At 41.1% G+C, this 19,889-nt stretch overlaps 1 protein-coding gene across 1 annotated transcript; it reads right to left on the bottom strand.

Moving 5' to 3' along the window:
- Positions 1–489: 489 nt before the first annotated feature.
- Positions 490–19,823, bottom strand: trmt2a (tRNA methyltransferase 2 homolog A). The gene is made up of 12 exons (XM_028824047.2): positions 19,474–19,823; positions 16,276–16,895; positions 15,717–15,825; positions 14,826–15,007; positions 12,934–13,048; positions 9,725–9,840; positions 9,385–9,496; positions 7,297–7,419; positions 7,015–7,090; positions 3,446–3,562; positions 1,630–1,726; positions 490–1,169 (listed from the first exon to the last, which is right to left on the bottom strand). Exons 2-12 carry the CDS (start codon positions 16,890–16,892, stop codon positions 938–940), a joined length of 1,896 nt encoding a protein of 631 aa, XP_028679880.1. The 5' UTR covers positions 16,893–16,895; positions 19,474–19,823; the 3' UTR covers positions 490–937.
- Between the last annotated feature and the right edge of the window lie 66 nt (positions 19,824–19,889).

The raw sequence follows: 19,889 nt of genomic DNA on the forward strand, positions 1-19,889 counted from the left end.
GAAAGCAACTCCTTTATGAGTAAACTTAACAGAAAAGTCTGCCACATTGCTGGGCTAACTCTCGATGCACTGGATGTGGTTGTGGAAGCCAAATTGGATGCAGTTATGAAAAAATCTCCTCCAGGGGGCGCTTTCTTGGAGCCCTTTTAGCCACCGGCTCATTCCACCAACAGTATGTACAGAAGCACCTATGGTTGTCTTTTCTGCTTACTGCTATCAGGCAATTCAACATTTTATGTCAACATCCCCAACTTATTTTGCAATACGTTTAGTTGATGATTTGTCCTGTAAATCTTATCTTTTTTATTTCTGCTAATGTATACATCACTGATTGGGAAACTCATTAGAAGAAAAACCTGCAGCCATGAGAGGCCACAGCCCTGACCTGAGAACCATTGCAATCAGGTAATCTTACCATCCACAACAAGCAAAAGTACCCAAATAAATGAAAGACACAACCTAAAGTGGAAGCAAAGAGAGCAGTGAGGGTCACTTGCAAGGACTGGGCTGCTTTATTTCAATGCTTGAAGTTGATACAGCCTTTGTGTAAGTCTCTTCCATGATCTAATCCACCTTGTATTTAATCCTGATATTTATGGAAATATCAAAAACTTTGCCATCCCATGGGGGGGGGGAAAAAATGTTTTTTGGACCACCTCTGTTTATAAGGTACTAATGAATTTTAAGTGTCCAGTCCTTCCTTCTTTAATGAAGATTTTTCTTGGACGGTCATATTAAAACGCAAAGGAGGACAAACGCCACTGAACAAGGCACCTAACTGCAAAGCACAGCTGCTAATCTGCCATTTGAAAATGCAGACTTGTAGTCAAAGCGAGTCGAGCACCACCAAGTATTTTGTCCATTCATATTTCTCTGTGAAAGTCCTCCAGATTTGTAAGAGGTTACATCTCAAGCTGCAATGTGAAAGGCACCTTCTCTACGATGCACTTGGCTCGGCTGGCTCGATTTGCTGCTCCTTGCCTTCTGAATTGGACACGTTTGAAGTGCCTTCCGTGTTCTTGCTGTGTCTCTCCCCACCGCTGTACTCCACCCTCTCAAAGAGGATTAAAAGCTCACAGTACAGGGTGTGAGGGAAGAGATCAACGGGCAGTGCCTTAATGGGCCGAAATGGACTGCCCTTGACTCGGTTGGATGGTGAGCGGCAAAGGCTGTTGATAAAATTAGAGATGAGATGAGACGAGTTTTTGATTTTTGCTATCATTAATGGAGAATTCTATTACACTGAATTCTAACATTGTCGACTGCAGCAATACCAGCCGCCCTAACTTGGTCAAATTCCCAAACTCCTGTTCTGATGACTGCTGCTCAAATTATCCCTACCCAAATATCATTTGAGAATTCAGAATGTCACATCTGACTGTATGTCTTGCCAAATAAAATCTAAACATTAACAGGAAAAAAAATTAAGTATTAATTACACAGAGGAAGAAGGGGAGGTTAGCAGCTGTTCTGCCATTTTGCCAGTGACTCTAGGATTTTTTGCACAGAAGTTCAGCGCTCCTTTGGTCAACAGTGATGGAAACTCAAGATCAGTTTATATAAAACAGACAGACAGAGTAGAGGACAGGTACAGCAGCACATTCCAAACCCATGGCGATCAGGACTTACTCGATAAAGTTGTTCATTGCAGCTTTGGCATTGCAGGCTACATAAATCAGCCTCTTCAGATGCTCAGCCCGCCTGATGGCAAGGATCACTTTGGAATCTGCAAAAATCAAACACAGGACATTACAAATGTCACCTAACACTTGACTTTGAAGACATTTTATTTGCTGTGATTTCCAGAAAGTCTGGTTTGTTTAGGAAGATGAATACACCAATCTGGTGCAATAAAAAAAACAACCATACTGGGATCTTTTTGGAAACAATGGCCTTGGTGTGGTACCGAGTGAAGACTGGAGCAATTCGCATGTGATATAAATGTGATCTAACATGAGATTGGTCTAACGCTGTGCATGCTGTGGTATTCATGCAAAGTAGCTTCTGCTGGTATTTAGGGAATCTCATTTACAGCATAGTGCATTGAAGCATTAAATACAATAAAAAGGTTGGAACCAGAAATGAAAAAAACAACCATTTGATAATTGTGATTTGTGAGCATAACACAGCTGAAGCAAGAACAGTTCTTTCAGGCCGAGATTTAGGTTGATTAAAGCAGGCCTGACTCCTCATCTCAGAGGTCGTGAGTAAACAGAGAAGGTGTACTGTGCATAGACAGGGGAAAAACGATGCTATCTGGGACTTAGAAGAGCACAATCCACATATAACATAGCTCCAATGGTGTTAACCAATACCTGTGCAAGCTTCATAAAAAGCTCACCGAATATGCAAAATGTTGAGAATTTCATGGTGTGGGACTTCCTAGAAGCCAGAAGCTCTCTGCAAGAACAACGCCGAATTGGACAGACATTCATCAGCATTCCCCACTGAAGAACCGGAAGACAGCTGTACTGCTCTAATGGCTTCGCTTTGGCCTGGATATGCATGTATACAATCATGGCCAAAATTATCAGCACCCCTGGAATTTTCCCAAAAAATTGTTGCAGTTACAAATGTTTTGGTATATACATGTTTATTTCCTTTATGTGCATTGGAACAACACAAAAAAAGGAGAATAAAAGCCAAATCTGACATCATGTCACACAGAACTCCAAACATTTACAAGAGTTAAAACACTAGACATGATTTGAAAAAAAGTAAATGGAGGTTACATTCACATGGTGGACTCTGGACAGTAAATATGCAACTTCATACGGTTCAGTGAAAGTTGCCAGATACATCCACTGCCATCACAGTGAAGCACAATGGTGTGGCACCGCTTGCCTTCTTTTGTGCACTCGCCTATTTCAAACGCGTACTTTTCACATAGCTGTCTTCCAGTTGTTCATTGTTTAATAATTATCAGTCTTTTGCTCACAGAGCTGCGTTTGGTAAATAAACCAAAGAAAATATGAAAAATGCTGTGGTGTTGACCCTTCATTATATTCTCCAATGACAGAACTCCTCGACGCGCCAGTGGGACGTTTATTGATTGGTTGCATTTCACACTGCAGTCTTTCAAGCCAACTAAACAAAAGTAACTGGAAATTGACATAAAGGGCAGAGTGGTGGCTCTGAGGCTAAGGATCTGCGCTGGTATCCCAAAGGTTGCCTGTTCAAATCCCCATCACTGCCACAAGAGATCCTACTCTGCTGGGCCCTTGAGCGAGGCCCTTAACCTTCAATTGCTCCAGGGGTGCTGTGACCCCAAGGGGTATGTGAAAACTAATAAATTCCTAATAATATAAAGGCGAAATAAAGCAATTTGGAGTAAAGCAAACAGAGTAAGAGTGTAAAAACACCTTACATACCAGGCCGTATACGACTGGCATGTGCACACAATGTCACAGACTTCTGGGATGCACACAGAAATGCAGACACTTACGCAGGCCAGCTCGTGGAGGGTCCACAATTGCAAGGACATTAGGTGACAAGATGCTGTTGATGAGCGCTGGGAACAAGTCTTCTGCTTTGCCACAGTGGAACTCTATATTGGTCAGACCTGGAATTTAAGAAAAAGTTCTTTTATTTCTCCTGAAACGTGTTACATGACAACTCTACAATTGTGGCTGTGTGCTCAGTTTAGTCTTGTGGTGGTCTAGTGCCCTGTCCGGATTGACTCCAAGCCACTGCTACTGTGCATTTGATTAGGCAGGTTTGAGTATTCTAAAACCACAAACATCTCAAGGGCAAGAAATACTCTAGAAGTGTGAGTCTGGCACATCTACCTGGTGCTTGGCCTGCTTTATCCACTCGAGGGTCATGAGAAATCAAGTGCCATTGTGTAGCAATGCAGTCAAGGAAGGGACCAATCCTGGACAGGACCCCAATCTACTGCTGGGCACAAACATGCATATGTCCACTTGACACTCACACAGAGCCAATATTGGATGAAGTGGCTGAACAACCTCAAACTACCTCCAATTACAGGTGCATAGGGTCATTATTTTCATGTGCATAGAAGACAGGGACAGTCTTGAGGTCTGTCACCAAGAAGAATGGTGTTTTAATTTTGTGCATATGTGACTTTTTATTTTATACTTACTGTTCACTGTTCCATCAAGACATTGTACAGAAGCCATTAAGAAGGTTAACAGGTTTCATGCACATGCGCCTGGGGATCTCCGTCAGGGCTCAAGCAAGGTAAGCTATACCACCACGCACCAGGAGGAGGTGCTGTCACTAACCGCTCTTTTCAACCTTCAGCCCCGAGAAGAAATCCTTTGAAGACATGAGGCCCCGCCCCTTACGGTCAGGGCGTGTCCAGGCAGAGGCGTCTCATTCTGGACGCAGATGTCGCTATTTATGTAGCAACATCAAGCAGTTATGGCTGAGGTTGGATTGGCCTCATTTTTTTCTTCGTATCTGTGAGCTAACATTTTTGCTTTCCTTAAACAAAATGGAGTTGCTCGGGAGAAGTCGGGGGAGGTTACACTTAAATTATATAGCACTCTATTTAAAAAAAAAAAAACAAAATACAATAGAGCAGCACCAGAGAAAGTCCAAAGGAAAGCAACTAGGCTGGTTATAGGAGTAAGAACCATAAAGAGACACTGAAGGAGTTGTCTTTTCAGTTTAAGCAAATGGAGATTAAGAGATGACAGACATAATTATAAAAGGAATTAGTACAGTGAAGGTCGACTGTTACTTTAAAATAAATTCACTTAGAACACACGGTACAGCTGAAAATTTGGGGCCAGACTTCACACAAATACTGTGTAAATTTACTTCACACAAAGAACCATAGACAAATGGAATAAATTACCACGTAGCATGGTAGACAGGACTTCAGTGACCTTTAAAACTTGATTTGACGTTACTTTGGAATAATTCAGTAGACAGGATTGGTGAGCTTTGTTGGGCTGAATGGTCTGCTCTCATCACACATTATCTAATGTTCCAAGGAGGCATGCAAGTCAGAATGCCAGTACACGGCAGTACAGGATGTGTTGTCTCTTTACTTATGTCATTACAGATTGTTCTGTGTAAACGCTTTGGAACAGATCACTTATTGATTCCCCAGGGCAAATGACAAAGTTACAGCAAAACTCTGGAAACACTCAGTAAACACAATAAAATTAGGCCACAATCTTGTTCAATTTTAGCTATTTATCGAACACCTCTTGTTCATCTCTAGTGTAAAAACCTGCCCAGGGCGGAAGGAGTGTAAGAAATGCTTGTCTGGATTACTCGATGTGACTCACAACTGACATCAGAACAATCTGGACAAGAACAGGCCATTCAACCCAACAAAACTCACCTGTCCTGTCCACTTAATTCTTCTAAAAACATCAAGTCGAGTTTTGACGATCCCTAAAGTCCTACTGTCTACCACACTGCTTGGTCACTTATTCCAAGTGTCTATGGTTCAAGCTGTAAAGAGAAACTTCCTAATGTTTGTGCAAAATTCACCCTTAACAAGTTTCCAACTGTGTCCCCATGTTCTTATTTAAAATAACAGTCTCGATCCACTGTACTAATTCCCTTCATATTTTTAAACACTTCGATCATGTCATCTCTTAATCTTCTTTTGCTTAAACTGTAAGCTCAGCTCTTTTAATCTTTCATCACATCCCATCCCCTGTAGCCCTGGATCAGCCTAGTTGCTCTTCTCCGGACGTTTTCTGGTGCTGCTATGTCCTTTTTATAGCCTGGAGACCAAAACTCCACACAGGACTCCAGATGAGGCCTCACCAGTGTGTTATAAAGCTTGAGCAGAACCTCCTGTGACTTGTACTCCACACATCAGGGCGCTATATAACCTGACATTCTGTTAGCCTATTTAATGGCTTCTGAACACTGCCTAGCAGTTGATAGTGTCAAGTCCACTGCAACTTCTAAATCCTTCTCGATTTTCCGACCACCCATTGTGTATTCAAACCTAACATTTTCATTCCTACATGTAATTCTTTACATTTACTGACATTAAATTTCATCTGCCAGAAATCTACCCAAGCCTGTGTGCTGTCCAAGTCCCCCTGTAATGACTCAGCAGATTCTAGAGTATCTGCTAATTTGCACACCGTATATATTTGCGTACTAGTCGGGTTTTGAAACCCGAAAAATTTATCATAAAATCAGACACCAACTTATAAGCCTGTTCAAAAATACGACACATTATTATTATTATTATTTCTTTTTACATCTTCCTGCTTCCTCCAATCTTGCACCAGTTTCTCAGACACATCAATTTTGTTGAAGCAGCACAGTTACCAATTTCTTTTGCCACTTCAATGACTTTTAATTTAAAACCAGCTTCATATTTTCTTCTGATCGAACGCTCCATCGTAGCTAAGGGATGCTCTTACGATAAAGGTGTATGAGGGTGTGAGATACAAAAATCACAGAACAGTGCAAATGTTGCTTCATAATACTTTGGGTATTACCATGTGGTCACGAAGACACAATACATAGAAATAAAAGCACTGTGCTCCGTGGTTACTCTCTCAGGTGGGCGTTAGCATATCATAATCTCCTGGACCAATAGTGGGAGTTTTCCACATTCGACTTATACAACCGACATTATAAAATACCAGAAATTAAACGGTAAAATCAAGTACCGACTTATCCGCAGGAGAACTTAAACGCAAATATATACGGTAGTTATATTGCTATCCAAATCATTAAAAATATCCGCCACCCCAGCACTGACCCCTGTGGACCACCATTCTTAACATCAGCCAATTCTGCTAAGGTTCCTCACACCATCACCCTCCTCTTCTTGTGTCTGCACCCACCTACAAACATCACCCTGAACTCGCACTTCTTTTAGTTTGAGGCCCAACCTCTCATGCGACTCCTTATCAAATGTGTCCATTAAATAATCCCAAATGCTCCTCTCCGATTTTATCCTTTATTTCTTCCTCACAGAATTCCAGCATGTTGATAAAACATGACCTCCCTGCCCTGAACCCGTGCTGACTGTTCACTAAAAATCCATTCAGTAAAACTGACCGTTAAGTTCGGCATTTATGCGGGCATCTTGTACAGCTTCTTGGCACAGCTCAATTCCCACAACTTTCTTTACAGCCTGAAACAAAAACAGTGACACATTACTGGCATTGGTCTTCACTGGGGCCAAGCAGAAGTACTACATTGGCTGGTACAAGGGCAAAAAAAGGCAAATGTAAAACAGCACATGTGAGAAAAGATAAACTCAGAATTCCTCATCTGCAGCTCAATTTAGCACTTCATATGGCCAGTTCTCTCCGCCTCTAAAATGACCATCATCCTTACCTTCGCCAAACAGATGCCAATGGTGCCTGTCCCACAGCACACATCCAGTACAGTAGATTCTGGGCCAAGATGTGCCCACTCCTTCACGGTGGAGTACAAGACTTCTGTTGCCAGGGTGTTCACCTAAAAAATAATAATCACAGCCATGACCAGTCCAAACCATTTACTTGAGGCACGTTTGACAGAAAACTCAAAAGAAAGCGCCAGTCTCTCAGAACGGGTGCTTGTGCATGACTAGGACTGGCCCTTTGGTAAAATGTTTTTGACTCCTATTTGGATTTTTCTTTCTCGTAAATTTTGTTTAATGGTGGTAGCTGCCAGAGTTCAGTGACTCTGAACTAAAGAGGAGGGTCAGAAGATGAATTAATGCATAGATAGAAGAACATTATCTATATGGGCATCATCTGCCTTTCAAATCGACAATATGAAAAAGGCACAACTCCACCACAGACGAGCCCAAGTTCAACTTGCAATAGCTGTCTCTCCAGCCATCAAATCTACCTAACCCAATTCAGGATCGGGGCAGGGGGCAAATCTTACTCCAAAGCTTCATGTTTTTATTCAGTGATGTTTACACACAAAGCATGAAATTTGTCTCAGTCGCAGCCACATTGACGAAAACAACAAGCATATGGAGAAAATCACAAAAGCCCGATAAGCCTTTTATAAATCCAGCTCACACTAGATTTTGCCAAGACATACTAGCTATGCCCACAAATGCACTCTCGACACCCATAATACTTTGCTACCTATGATGCATTTTTTGAGATCGTTCAAAAGATATGGTAATGAGAAGAAAGAAACTCCTGGAGAGGTTTGGGCAGCTCCTTAAAGCAACTCCCCTCTGAAATTTACTGAAGGTGGCTGCCGGTGTCTTCATCACACACTAATCAAGTCATCCACATCAAAACACCCTGTCTGGTAACCACTTGGAGCTTCTATTAATGTGTGGCAAATTCTTGCCATTAAACCTAGCAATGGAGCCGAAAGGGACGACAGAGTGGATCATGGGCCAGCGCCAGGCAGAAATCAAGAACCAGCCCTTGGGCAGGATGCCGCTTCAGAACAGGGAACACACAAAATCACAATTGAGAGTTAACCCAACTCTGCACCTCTCTGGACTACGGGAGGAAAGCTCGACCAGAGCGATGCACTGCCATGAAAATTATAGACTGAAGCTAAATTTCAGAAAAAACTGTGGCTGATACAGAACATCAAACACCTTTTATAAAAACGCATGTCTTCACCCATCTGTTTTGTGTCAACGCATTAGGCCTAAACTAAAGCAAGGCCTGTATTGATCAGTGTTTTCAAAGACGACATTTTTTTAATAACAGACAGCTAACAGTAACAAAATATATCCTTGTAAATAATAAATAACAACTTATAGTATACAAAGTCCATTGACCAATATACAACGTCCCTTCCTGCTCACAAAACATCATCTTAAACTTTCGTAAGAGGGGAGGTGAAGAAGTACCACCAGCCTGGCCAGCTTCTCTCGCCTGGACAGTTTGCTGGCTTCTAAAGATCTTATACATAACCATTTACAGACTGTGTGTGTGTTTTCAAAAATGTACAACATTAAACTCGAGTTAACGTGTCAGGGTGCACTGCCCATTCCCAGCTGCCAAGTCATATGGACTACATGGCTTATTGAGCTCAATTTGCTTGAAAAGGGAGTTTCATGTCCTGATTCAGATTGTTCCATGATGATCCCTTCTCCCTTTCTTTGAGCTCACCAAGTTGTGACAGCATCTTTGTGACCCAAGGGTACTAGGCTCTAAATTGGCGGGTAGTACTTTTGTGCGACTCCACAGAGTAAATCCCCGGACTGAAATGCTTTACCACATCAAAGTTGGTTTGCTTACAAACCCACAATCAATCCAGCACCTGAGAGTTATGGGACCTTGCTCTCCATGACCTTTATATTTCAGCATAAACCACACAGATCCATCTTTGGGATGAAATAATTTTTTGCGTCTTGTTTTTTTAACAAGGAATATGTAGAAATGCCACAGTACATTAACACATGTAAATAAAAAAATCATCTTGCTGAATGACATGTTTAAGCACTACCGATTTTACCTGAAAGAAGGAATTAGGAGAGATCCTGAATTTCAAGCCCAGAAGCTCCTCATGAATCCACTTGTCGCCAGTTACATGATCCAAGGGGAGATCTTCCAGGTTTGGGGACCGCCTGTGGAAAGAAGCAACATATGTTGAAGCAGCCAAGTAATGAAAGAAACTTGTCACCGCTAGCTGTTTGGTTCCAGCGCCCCGATACCAGTCATTACCTTACCTGGGTAGATTCTACGTACAGTAGCTGATGCAGTACTGTAACATGTCTTGTAATGAAGCATGCTGCTTATGGCACCATGCAATCTGAAGAGTGGCTGAATGACAAGAGGAGACAAAAGTAGCATACCTTTGACCTTCTTTTACAAAATAGAGAGATGTCACGCCACATTCTTTTCCAGCACCATCTGTGAAATACTGGGCCAAAGACACTTTCAAACCACTGAGCTCCTCATCCTTCAGTTTCTAAAAGAGCACAAAATGAAAAAGTTATAAATGCAGCCACTAAAAGAACTCTATTTCTAAATTTTCACATTTGCTGGCCTAACTGTCATTAAAACAGATTTTTCAGTTTAGAAACATACATCTTTTAAGGCAAAGTATTACACAATAATACAAGTAATCAAGGTCTGATCTGAAACCATAAATCTGAGAAGCACCTAACAGGTAATTTCCCAATTCTTGTTCAAAAATTCAGTCCAGATTGTGAGCAGATTCTTGGGCTGCACTGCTTGAGTTGTTATTATAAAGCCATTTACAAACATTTACAAGTCATGCTAAGACCTAAATCTTCTCCCCCTTTTGATGCTTTCTGCATTGGGGGCATTTTGTTTCATACATGTTATTCATAAGTTGAATCTGCTAGTTCATTTCTCAGTGCCCATCGGTGGGAGAATTTGCATATTCGTTTTGGAACGTGTAAGAATTACTTGAAGTTTGTTTTTTATTTCAGTTATGAAAACATGAAATCTGACTTCTCCTCTGCACCCATATAACAACAAGTAGCACATAAACACGTCACTTCACAACTATCTTCCAGTGAGTACATTGAAGGACTGACCCTGAAGTTTTAGGCAGGCAAACACAACACAGCAGACTGAAAGTCGTCTCCACAACTCTAATACTCTGCTCACCAGATCGTGTTCTTCTCGCAGTCTTATTGAATCTTTGGTGTCTTTAAAGCGATGAGGTTGCCAAATCTCTTCTCAGAATTGTTCAAGTCAAAAGCATGCATTTTAAGTATGTTATGCTTGTGTATATTAACTAGAAAATACTTTGGGAGGTGGAAGTGTTTTTTATATTAATACTCGGGGGCTTTGCCTCCTGTTCACTTTGCTTGCCAAACCTTTACAGCCTGCGCTACACGCCAGCCACTTTGCGTCTCTACCGCTTGCGTATGTGGATTTAATTTTCACCAAACAACAAATCTTTCAATTCTCACGGATACGCCTCTTCAGTGGAAAGAAACACTACTTTTGCCTGATGGCAACATGAATTACACGATCTACAAGTCTCAGACTTAAAGTTTAAATTCAAACAATGTATTTGATCTCTTCTCACTGTTCCGTTATTTCACCGAGTAATAATTTCGGTTTGTTTGTGCTAATGCGATGTTTACTATCATTTTTTGAGACTTTCGAATTTTAGTACTTTCATTATCTCTAACCTGCTCTGCATGTGCATCGTGCCACCATTTTTGAATTCTTTATGATGTTCTGCTTTGTCATCTACTCTTTGTCTTTTATTTCCGACCCCAGGCATAGCTAAATCTTTTGCCACAAAGTCTCATCTCGCGGGATGTGAAAATATCTCTCTGAAAAAGTCACGTCTCATCTCAGGATTTTTTTATTATAATAGAGATTTTCAACATCGAAGTTTCAAGATAAGGTAGTTCAGTTTCAACATGTTGTGTGCTGATTAGCACATATAATAAAGAATTTCCCTGTACAGTACATGCACCAATAATGACCTTATAAACCTGCACTGCCTCTCTATCAAAAAAAATAAAAAAACCTCACACATCCACAATGAAGGTCTGCTAAACCTGCATGACAAGATGACACCTTCATCACGCTCTGCAGTTGGGATGACAGCCTTTATTCAGTTTTCTCAATGCCTGGCACTGTTCCTTTATGGCTACTGTACATTCGACCCCAGTGTCCAAGGTGACCTCATTTCTAGGCGAAGCATTGTACATTTAATTAAACACAGAGTCAAAGAAAGTGACTTGTTCAGTAAGGACTGCAGCCTTGTGGTTTAAGGGTCTCTACAACAAACTGCTCACCTTGAATAAAACGTCTGTCAGGCAGTACTTTTGCCCACTTGCCCTTCTTCTACTGGACTCTTTTGTCTACTTAATGATTGTCCTTTAGAACGTAGTCATGACTATTAAAGGCCTTTGAAATATGTTTCTACTTTTTTTCTTATCTGCATATTTCTATTATCTCAATTTCACTTTTTTCATATTTCAATTATTCTGAACTCTTTTGCAGACTTTTGAATTTTGAGAAGGGCTGATCAAATTGGCCCCAGTGCATGTCTGTGTGTTCACCCTGCGATAGACTGGCGCTCTTTCCAGGGTTAGTCCTGCCTTGTGCCCGATGCTTCCCTGCAAACCTGCTCAGGATAAGTAGATTCAAAATGGATGGATGATCAACATCATTTTAACACCGATATTCCAACATGGGCAAAAATTCAGTGCAACATGAAAGGACCTAAGACCCGGATCAGGAATGTTCCATCCCAACTGAGTGTTATGCGGGACATAAAAAAAAAAAAACAACAGGGTTGAAATTAATGACATTTTTGAAACATAACAGGTGTTTAAGTCAGGAAATCTGCTACAAGATGTAAAGGTGAGCACAGCTCACTCAGAACTGCACTTGTTAAGAGCAACATACATTACAACGGACTTCCATTCTGAACTAATTTTGAGATGCATCATTTAGAGGTTGTTTCTGAAAGTGCATAGAAACATCTAAAAAATGTTATGCTAATCTCAGAATCTGCAATTTCTATTCACCCTTTGTTAATCTATACCCACAGTCTACATTTGATGTATTTTCCAAAGAAAAGTTGTAATAAAACAGAGAGCTCCACAGTATGACTGAGGCTAATAACATTCCACATGCAGCACGACAGCCAAACCTTTTTTCCTATGTGACACGTCTGTTTTGAGATTATTTTTTCAGGTAAGGAAGACAGACGTTTCAAGATAAGTAGACCTACTTACTGATCATGGCACAGAGACTGGCAATGCTTAACGCCAGCTTCCTCACAGACATGGCACTGGACAGTGCTGATGTGTTACACATTGATAAGCACATTCAAGTAGGAATATCACTGGAGTCTGCCCACATGCCAATAATAACCCTAGAAACCTATTAACATGGGCAATCCCTATTGCACTAAGTCCGAGAAGACACCAGACAAACAGCAAATGTTTTTTTATACATGTGCAGACCACACAGCACAAATCTCTCTTATTAGCACAAACTACAGCCAGAAAAAAAGCATACGGTTACTGACAATGCAGTTTTATCTACAGAAGACACACACCTGTGGATGAAAATACACAATAGCCATGATCTGACCCATCTTGGTGATGCGTACTGTCAGTTGTCTCCAGTGGCCTTCATATGTTTCTGGGCTGTAAACTGCAAATGGAGTCGTCCTGAGTAAAAGAACACAAGTGACACAGTCAAAGATTTCAACATGTGGCGCTAACCAGACACACATTCAGGACAAGAGGACATGTATAACCAGGTGTGGTTTTAATCCAGACAGTACATGATAAAGCAGTAGTTTCCCTTCTTTATGAAGCTGTAGAATTTAAGAAAATGCTACTGCCCAAGAGGCTCAGCTTCTAACCTGTCCCAAGGCAAAAGACAACTTCAGCTAAGCCGATTTGACAGTTGCCACAAGATGCAGACTAAGCAGAGCCCTCTGGCTCAGTGGGCCCAAAACCGTCACTGCTGTAGATTCGTGGGTAGCCTTTGAGCTCCACACAAGCCTTCAGACTATACAGTGCACCCAGAGCTGCTGGACTGAGCTTAACATCTTCTCCTGGAACATTTCCTGGCCTTTAAAATCGATGTTATACCCTAACCCAGGAGACCTCAATCACAGTCGTGGTGGGCCGCACAGGCTGCAGGTTTTCCGGTTGCTTAATTAGAAAGCAATTCTTGCCAATAATTTCATTTCATGGCTTGTAGTTGTTAGTGCTTTAATTCTGCTATGTCAGGTCATTCTCATATCCTAGATTGTCTTCCCCTTTCTAAGGAAATCATTCAAATGATTTGAAGGCTAAAATGGAGGAATATCTCTCAGTCCTTCACTTTTTTCTCTTCACTTTCCATCCAAGTATTTTATTAAACCCAATAGCGCATGATAAATACACACAAGTGTAAATGGTAACAAGCTAAATGAAGAAATGCTGGTCTCTTTTGTCATTTGCATGTTATTGCTAATTGTGAGCAATTAAAAACCAAGAATACAGCTGTTTAAGACTAAAATAAGCAATAAGGGTTCAAAATCTTAATGAGCGAGACAACTAAAGTGAAGCAGAAGTGTTACTTGAGCAATAAGTGCTTCTTATTAAGCAGTTGGGTTGGAGCAAAAACCTGCAGCCACTGTGGCCCTCCAGGACCGCGATTGAGGACCGCTGTCCCAACCCATCATAAACCCAAAATCATTTTAGCAACTTGTTTCTTTACAATTTATTTTCTCCTACCGTGTAGTTTATTTTTTTAGCATGTGTGTGTGTGTGTGTGTGTGTGTGTGTGGAGAGTCAAACTCCATTCTTGAAAGGCCACAGTGGCTGCAGGTTTTCATTCCAGTGTTTCTTAATTATTAAATAATTGCTGGCCCTAACAGAACAGACGTTCTTGTCTTACTATTAACAGACTTGCTTTTTAAGGTTCAGAACTCTTAATTATTTCTTTTGTCCACTGCTGCCCACCAGGATCAGAGTATGACACCTGTGCTCTGTGAGTTATGATAAAAATAAACAAACAACTAACTCAGCCCAGGGTGAACATTAACACGGTCTTTAGTTTGAGTGACTGTGGGTGGGAGCAGAACTGTGTCCTGTGGTGGTCTGCTACCATGTGTCCTGGGCTGCTGCCCGCTGCTGCTGGGACAGCCTGATTAAGCAGTTTACAAATGGACAGCTAGTTACACCATCCAAGAACTCCTTGCAGCTGTAGATGTGTACGGAGTTTCGATAAGGTTTCACAGTGCTGGATCAAAATCAGCTTTAATGTGGTTTAAATTCTATTAGCCGCATGCCGCTGCTACCGCCAGCTTACATTCCTCTACAGGTAGCATCGCACTACCCCCACCCCGACAATCTGGGATTCCTGCACATCAAATAACCCTAACCCCTGACAGGATACTCCAACAGGCAAGAACACCACCGCAAGTGGAATATCCCAACGGCCGAGTCTCACCTGATGTAGTCCTGAAATGCAGCCACCACTCTTTTTGTGGAAACGGGAACGTGAATGGTGTCAGAAGGCTCAACCACCGCGCATGTTCCTCCTTTGTACTTGCCAAGGCGAAAGCCTACTGTTTTGTCTTCTCCATTGGCTCCCACGCCAATCAGGAATTCACACTTATTCCGATACTCTGTCTGAAAAACAAAACACAAAACAATGTTCTCCCAATTGAACAATTCATAATGCTTTTGAACAGCCTAGTGGTGCAGTGGGTCACGTGCTGCCACCTCACAGATTCAGTACCCTTCATTTGAACCCTACACTTAGACATTGTCCATAGGGAGTTAGCAAATTATCTTCATGCACTCAAATTTCTTTCCACAACCCAATGAAACGTGCACTGTATTAGCTGAGCTGGGGCACTGATGCCCGCTATTGTGAATGACTTTTCCTCACAGGTAGAACTCCATCTAGCCATTCAGCACACAGGTATGTTAATCACTTTGAAACTGTTTCTTCTTCCTGTGTGTTTAAAGTACTAGGGTGTTGTACCGTGTTAGCCATTACAAATGTAATGAGAAGTCAAGCAAAATGACACCTTTTATTGGCTAACTAAAAAGATTACAATATGCAAGCTTTGGAGGCAACTCAGGCCCCCTCTTCAGTGTGTTTAAAGAAATCTTTGTTTTTACACGTATTCATTATGTAGAACATCATTTGTAAAATGGTCACTGCATTCTACCTGTGAATGATTTACAGCACCCAGAGTGCTACACAAAAAATAAACTGGATGAGAAGGTTGCTAGGTAACCCTATGGTTCAAGTCTAAAAGGAAAGACAAGTGGCTTAAAGGGGACATCATTTTGAGTAAAGTCCATCATTGCTTTAACCCATCTCCATTACCTGAACAGGTGAAGGTCTGATGTCTTCTAGCAGGCAACACAGATTGTTGTACTTCTGCTTCTGACTGAACAGCCACGGCAGCATGGCTTTATTGTTATTGCCAATTTCCCTGAAAAGAAAAGCAATAATATTTGCACTGCATGTAGCTGCTTTGTCTCCAGCAACAACGGAATCACAATTTAGAGACCACAATGACACATTTTTGAAAGAATTGATTTCTTGAGGACACATACAAAGTTATTTTTCTATAACTGCACTTAATCAAATGTTTGCTCCAATGTTTCTAAAGTACAAGCACTGACTTTCAGTTAAGAAGCTCACTGGAGGACAAAACATGGGCAGTGATGAGAAATGAACAGGCTGCTAAAGTGTGTAAAAATACCTGGACAATTGGAATATCCTTTAGAATTTCTCAATTTCACATTTTTACATAAAAAAGCAAAATGTACTTAAACCATAATATTATCACTAAAAACATAAACTCTTGCTGTGTTGGCAGACAAACCAATCATTACACGATAAGCCATCCCAAGAGCCCCAAGTTAGGCACAATACCAACTTAGTCAATTTCTGCAGCACCCCTTCAACCTCTTGCTGCTTCAGTTTCAGTTGCTCTTCATAAGTTACGTTCCACAGAGGGGTCACCACATCTGCAATCTGCCTGCTGGGAGGCGCCTCCTGCTGGCCGTCAGACACTACAAGTTTTTTGTTGACGGGGGGGCCCTCCTCAATCCCTCCCTCAAGTTTCCTCTTTCGGAGGAAGGGATCCACTTTGGGCTTGGCTAGTCGAACGTTCAGAGCCCGGCCCTTCCACATCATGCCGTGAACAGCTTTCATGGCTTTGTCTCTTTCCTCCACATTCCTAAAAGTCACAAAGGCAAATGTCTGTTTTCCAAAGAGCTTGATTTTGTGAGGGTTAACACCATGCTTGCCCAAAAATTTTTTCAAATCATTGAAGCCAATGAACTTTGGCAAGTTCTGTATCTCAACCTTGTAAATTTCAGAGGTGAAAAGATCATCCTTTATGTAGCGATAAACATTGGGGTTGGACTCATTCTCTTCCTTTGGCGATTCTGGGTTACAGCGTTCATCTTGCTTCTCTGCCTCTCCCTGAGGAGCAGTCTTTTCACTTTCAATAGTTACGGGAATGTTACCACAATCTGCAGCATCGGTCATTTTCTGTTGAAAAGAAAAAAAATCCTTCAGTGAACTACATACAGTAAGTAAAATAAGCATAAAAATAATAAATATCAAAGATAATTTACGAGCAAGATAGGTTATAGATAAGAAAAAAGACTGAAACAAAGGAGGGGGAACTTTATGTTATGGCTAAGAGGGTACTAATTAAAACTATAATAAGCTTTCTTTCTGAGGAATGGGAAAAGGAAATACAGAGTGTGGGCGTATTTATTATTTAAAAAAAAAAAAGAAAAAGATGCTATTTACTCTTCTACAATCATGTGTCAATTTATTGCTGACCAAGTTGAAGCCATTCGTATTTACGGTCAATGTTTTCATTGTTTTTTGTTTTCACTGATGGATGGGTATAAACAATAGATGAGCTGGTACTTTCCTTTCACAACCGATTTCTTCAGTCCCACTACACTATATGAGCTTTCCCCCATGAAGTATCGACTGATCGCATGAACCATAAGCGGTTCCCCCATGGAATTTCACAGCAGCACGACACTTCCAAACTTCTAAACATTGCAACTGTGATGGCAAAGTTCAGGTTTTCTTGTGTAAAAACATGACAAAATAAAAACCTTGAACTAATTTAGTTCTTTCTGCATATAACTCCTCTTCACATTTAACACGTCTCATATTTAGCTTCCACCTCTCCAGACTTGGCCCACCTCTTTTCTTCCTCCCGTCTTCAGGAAACCTGTGTGGAAACACTAGACAAACAGTCCTTTCCCCATGATAATAATCTCTCTGCTAGCACCTTCCTCATCGCCTTTTCTGTTGGTAAAGGAGTATTTTTTTTTAATCATCACTAAATCCTTGTTGTATCTTCTGCCTTCCCTTCCCTCTTGTAAACTACTTCTTCTCCTAATACATCATCCACCTTTCCCAAATCAAGACAACTCCTGCCCACCACTTAATGGCCCATTTCTCTCTTCTCCTCCACCTTTTTCCTGACTTACCATCCACGCAGTACAGCCCACTACTGGAGGGCTGCATCAGGTTGGTTGGCTACCTGCTGTAATCACATAATTCACAGAATTTCTTGCCACTTGTTTTGATCCTTAGCTGCCACCAGGAGTCGCAAGGCCAACAAACAAATGTCAAAAAACTGGTGAGCAGTACTGTGTGCCAAATTTCATGATTGTGCCTTATAAAAACAATGCTACACATAAAGAGCACATAACAGAGAGATTAATCTCACTCTTTGTAAGACTTCCTGGATTTGCACCATCAACAATGAACGTTGACACACTGTGGAGTTCAATAGATGAAACGCAACTTCTTTCATTACAGAAATCTGAATATACACATTTCGGGCTTAATGTTAGAAACATGACTAGTCGTCACAGGGGATATGCACACACAAAGGGTTCATTTAAACTTGTTATCAACCTACTAGAATGTGGAAACGTTATTCAGTTATATGGAACTGTACTGGACCACCTTCTGCTTATCTTGTACACCTCGGAACGTGTCATCTGTAGAAAAGTTTCTACTGACAGGGCCACATTTGGGTGCATCGAGACACCAATGCAGCACATTGTTGAATGGTGCAAATTGAACCAACTGCACCCGAACAACAGTAAGACAAAGGAAGTTATTGGAGACTTCAGGAAGGTCAAGCCCACTGTGGCCCCAGTTCTCTCCGATGGTGAATACATGGATGCAGTGAGAACACAGATACCTCAAGGTGCATCTAAACGACAGTCTTGAGTGGAGGCCATCTGTATACAAGAAGGGCCACAGTCACCTCTGTTTCTTAAGAAGATCAAAGTTCATTTGTGTGTGCAGGCCACTCTGACGTGTTCTGTCAGTAAAAAGGTCGGTTCAGTCTTCGGAGGCAGGCTGGAGTTGAGCTGCTGTCTACCCTGGACAATGACTTCCAACCCCTGTATGAGGAGCACATCCACTAAGAGACTGAGACAGCCGTATCACTTCTACCCTCAGCCATCAGACTGCAGAACTCAGCTGAAGTGGTCTCGCTCCCGGTGTGGTACTTAACCATTAACTGCCTTTTTTTTTTTTCCCCAAATATTTTTGCTTTATTGTTATAGATTAACATCTGCTTAATACGGAAAACATATTTTGAATCTCAACATTTGTACTTTTTTAAAAGTACATGATCCCCAAATGGGGATCGTGGCATTTAATGGGTTAAGATGTCTGCTGGACCAGCTATCTTAACAGACAATGACACCATGTGCAATATACAGCACTAACGACCGACAAACTATACTGCGAAACTGTCACTTACAAGTTTGTGCAATTCTAATCACTTTATATTTAGTAAACACCTACACTTTGTTAATCCACTTACTGACAATTCTTATATGTGTATTTGAAGCTTCGTAGCATCCTTACGATTAGAACAATTCTTCTCTTATTTATGCTTGTGACATTTTATGTCTCATATTGCAACCCTGCAATTTAACCCTTCTTAATAACGTTTATATCTATCTGTTTAAAAAAGAGACGTAATTACGAGATTAATAAAACTAAAACAAAACCACGAAACCATTACCGTCTAAAAATGTATATATGTTTTACAAAAAACACACACAATACTTACGAATATACAGTACTTCTAAGCAAAACTCCACTCGGTTGGCGGGTATGTGCTTCTACATTAAGAACATACCCACGTGGGACCTGCCATGATGGTGAGGGCGCAGCTCGCGTTTCGTTCGCCAAGCAGGAGCGCTAGGGTTGCTGGGAAGAAGGTCGTCAATGTTGGAATCTGGTCGCTGATATCGTATACTGTATTATAAAGCTGAACTCAATATAGAAATTCATCGTGCGTCTAAGATTTTAAGTATGATTTGTATCCAAAAATGAACTGACACGATATTTTACAACAATCAGAAAACGATACATTGATGGTTTATTATCCTGTTCACTGCAAAAGCTTAATTTTATTTACTGCTGATCTTTTTTACAACAGTTATAGTTAATACAAGGTACTGGCTACAAGCAAATGCTATTACT

Source organism: Erpetoichthys calabaricus, chromosome 18 (assembly GCF_900747795.2).
Source record: "Erpetoichthys calabaricus chromosome 18, fErpCal1.3, whole genome shotgun sequence".
Classification (NCBI taxonomy): Eukaryota; Metazoa; Chordata; class Cladistia; order Polypteriformes; family Polypteridae; genus Erpetoichthys; species Erpetoichthys calabaricus.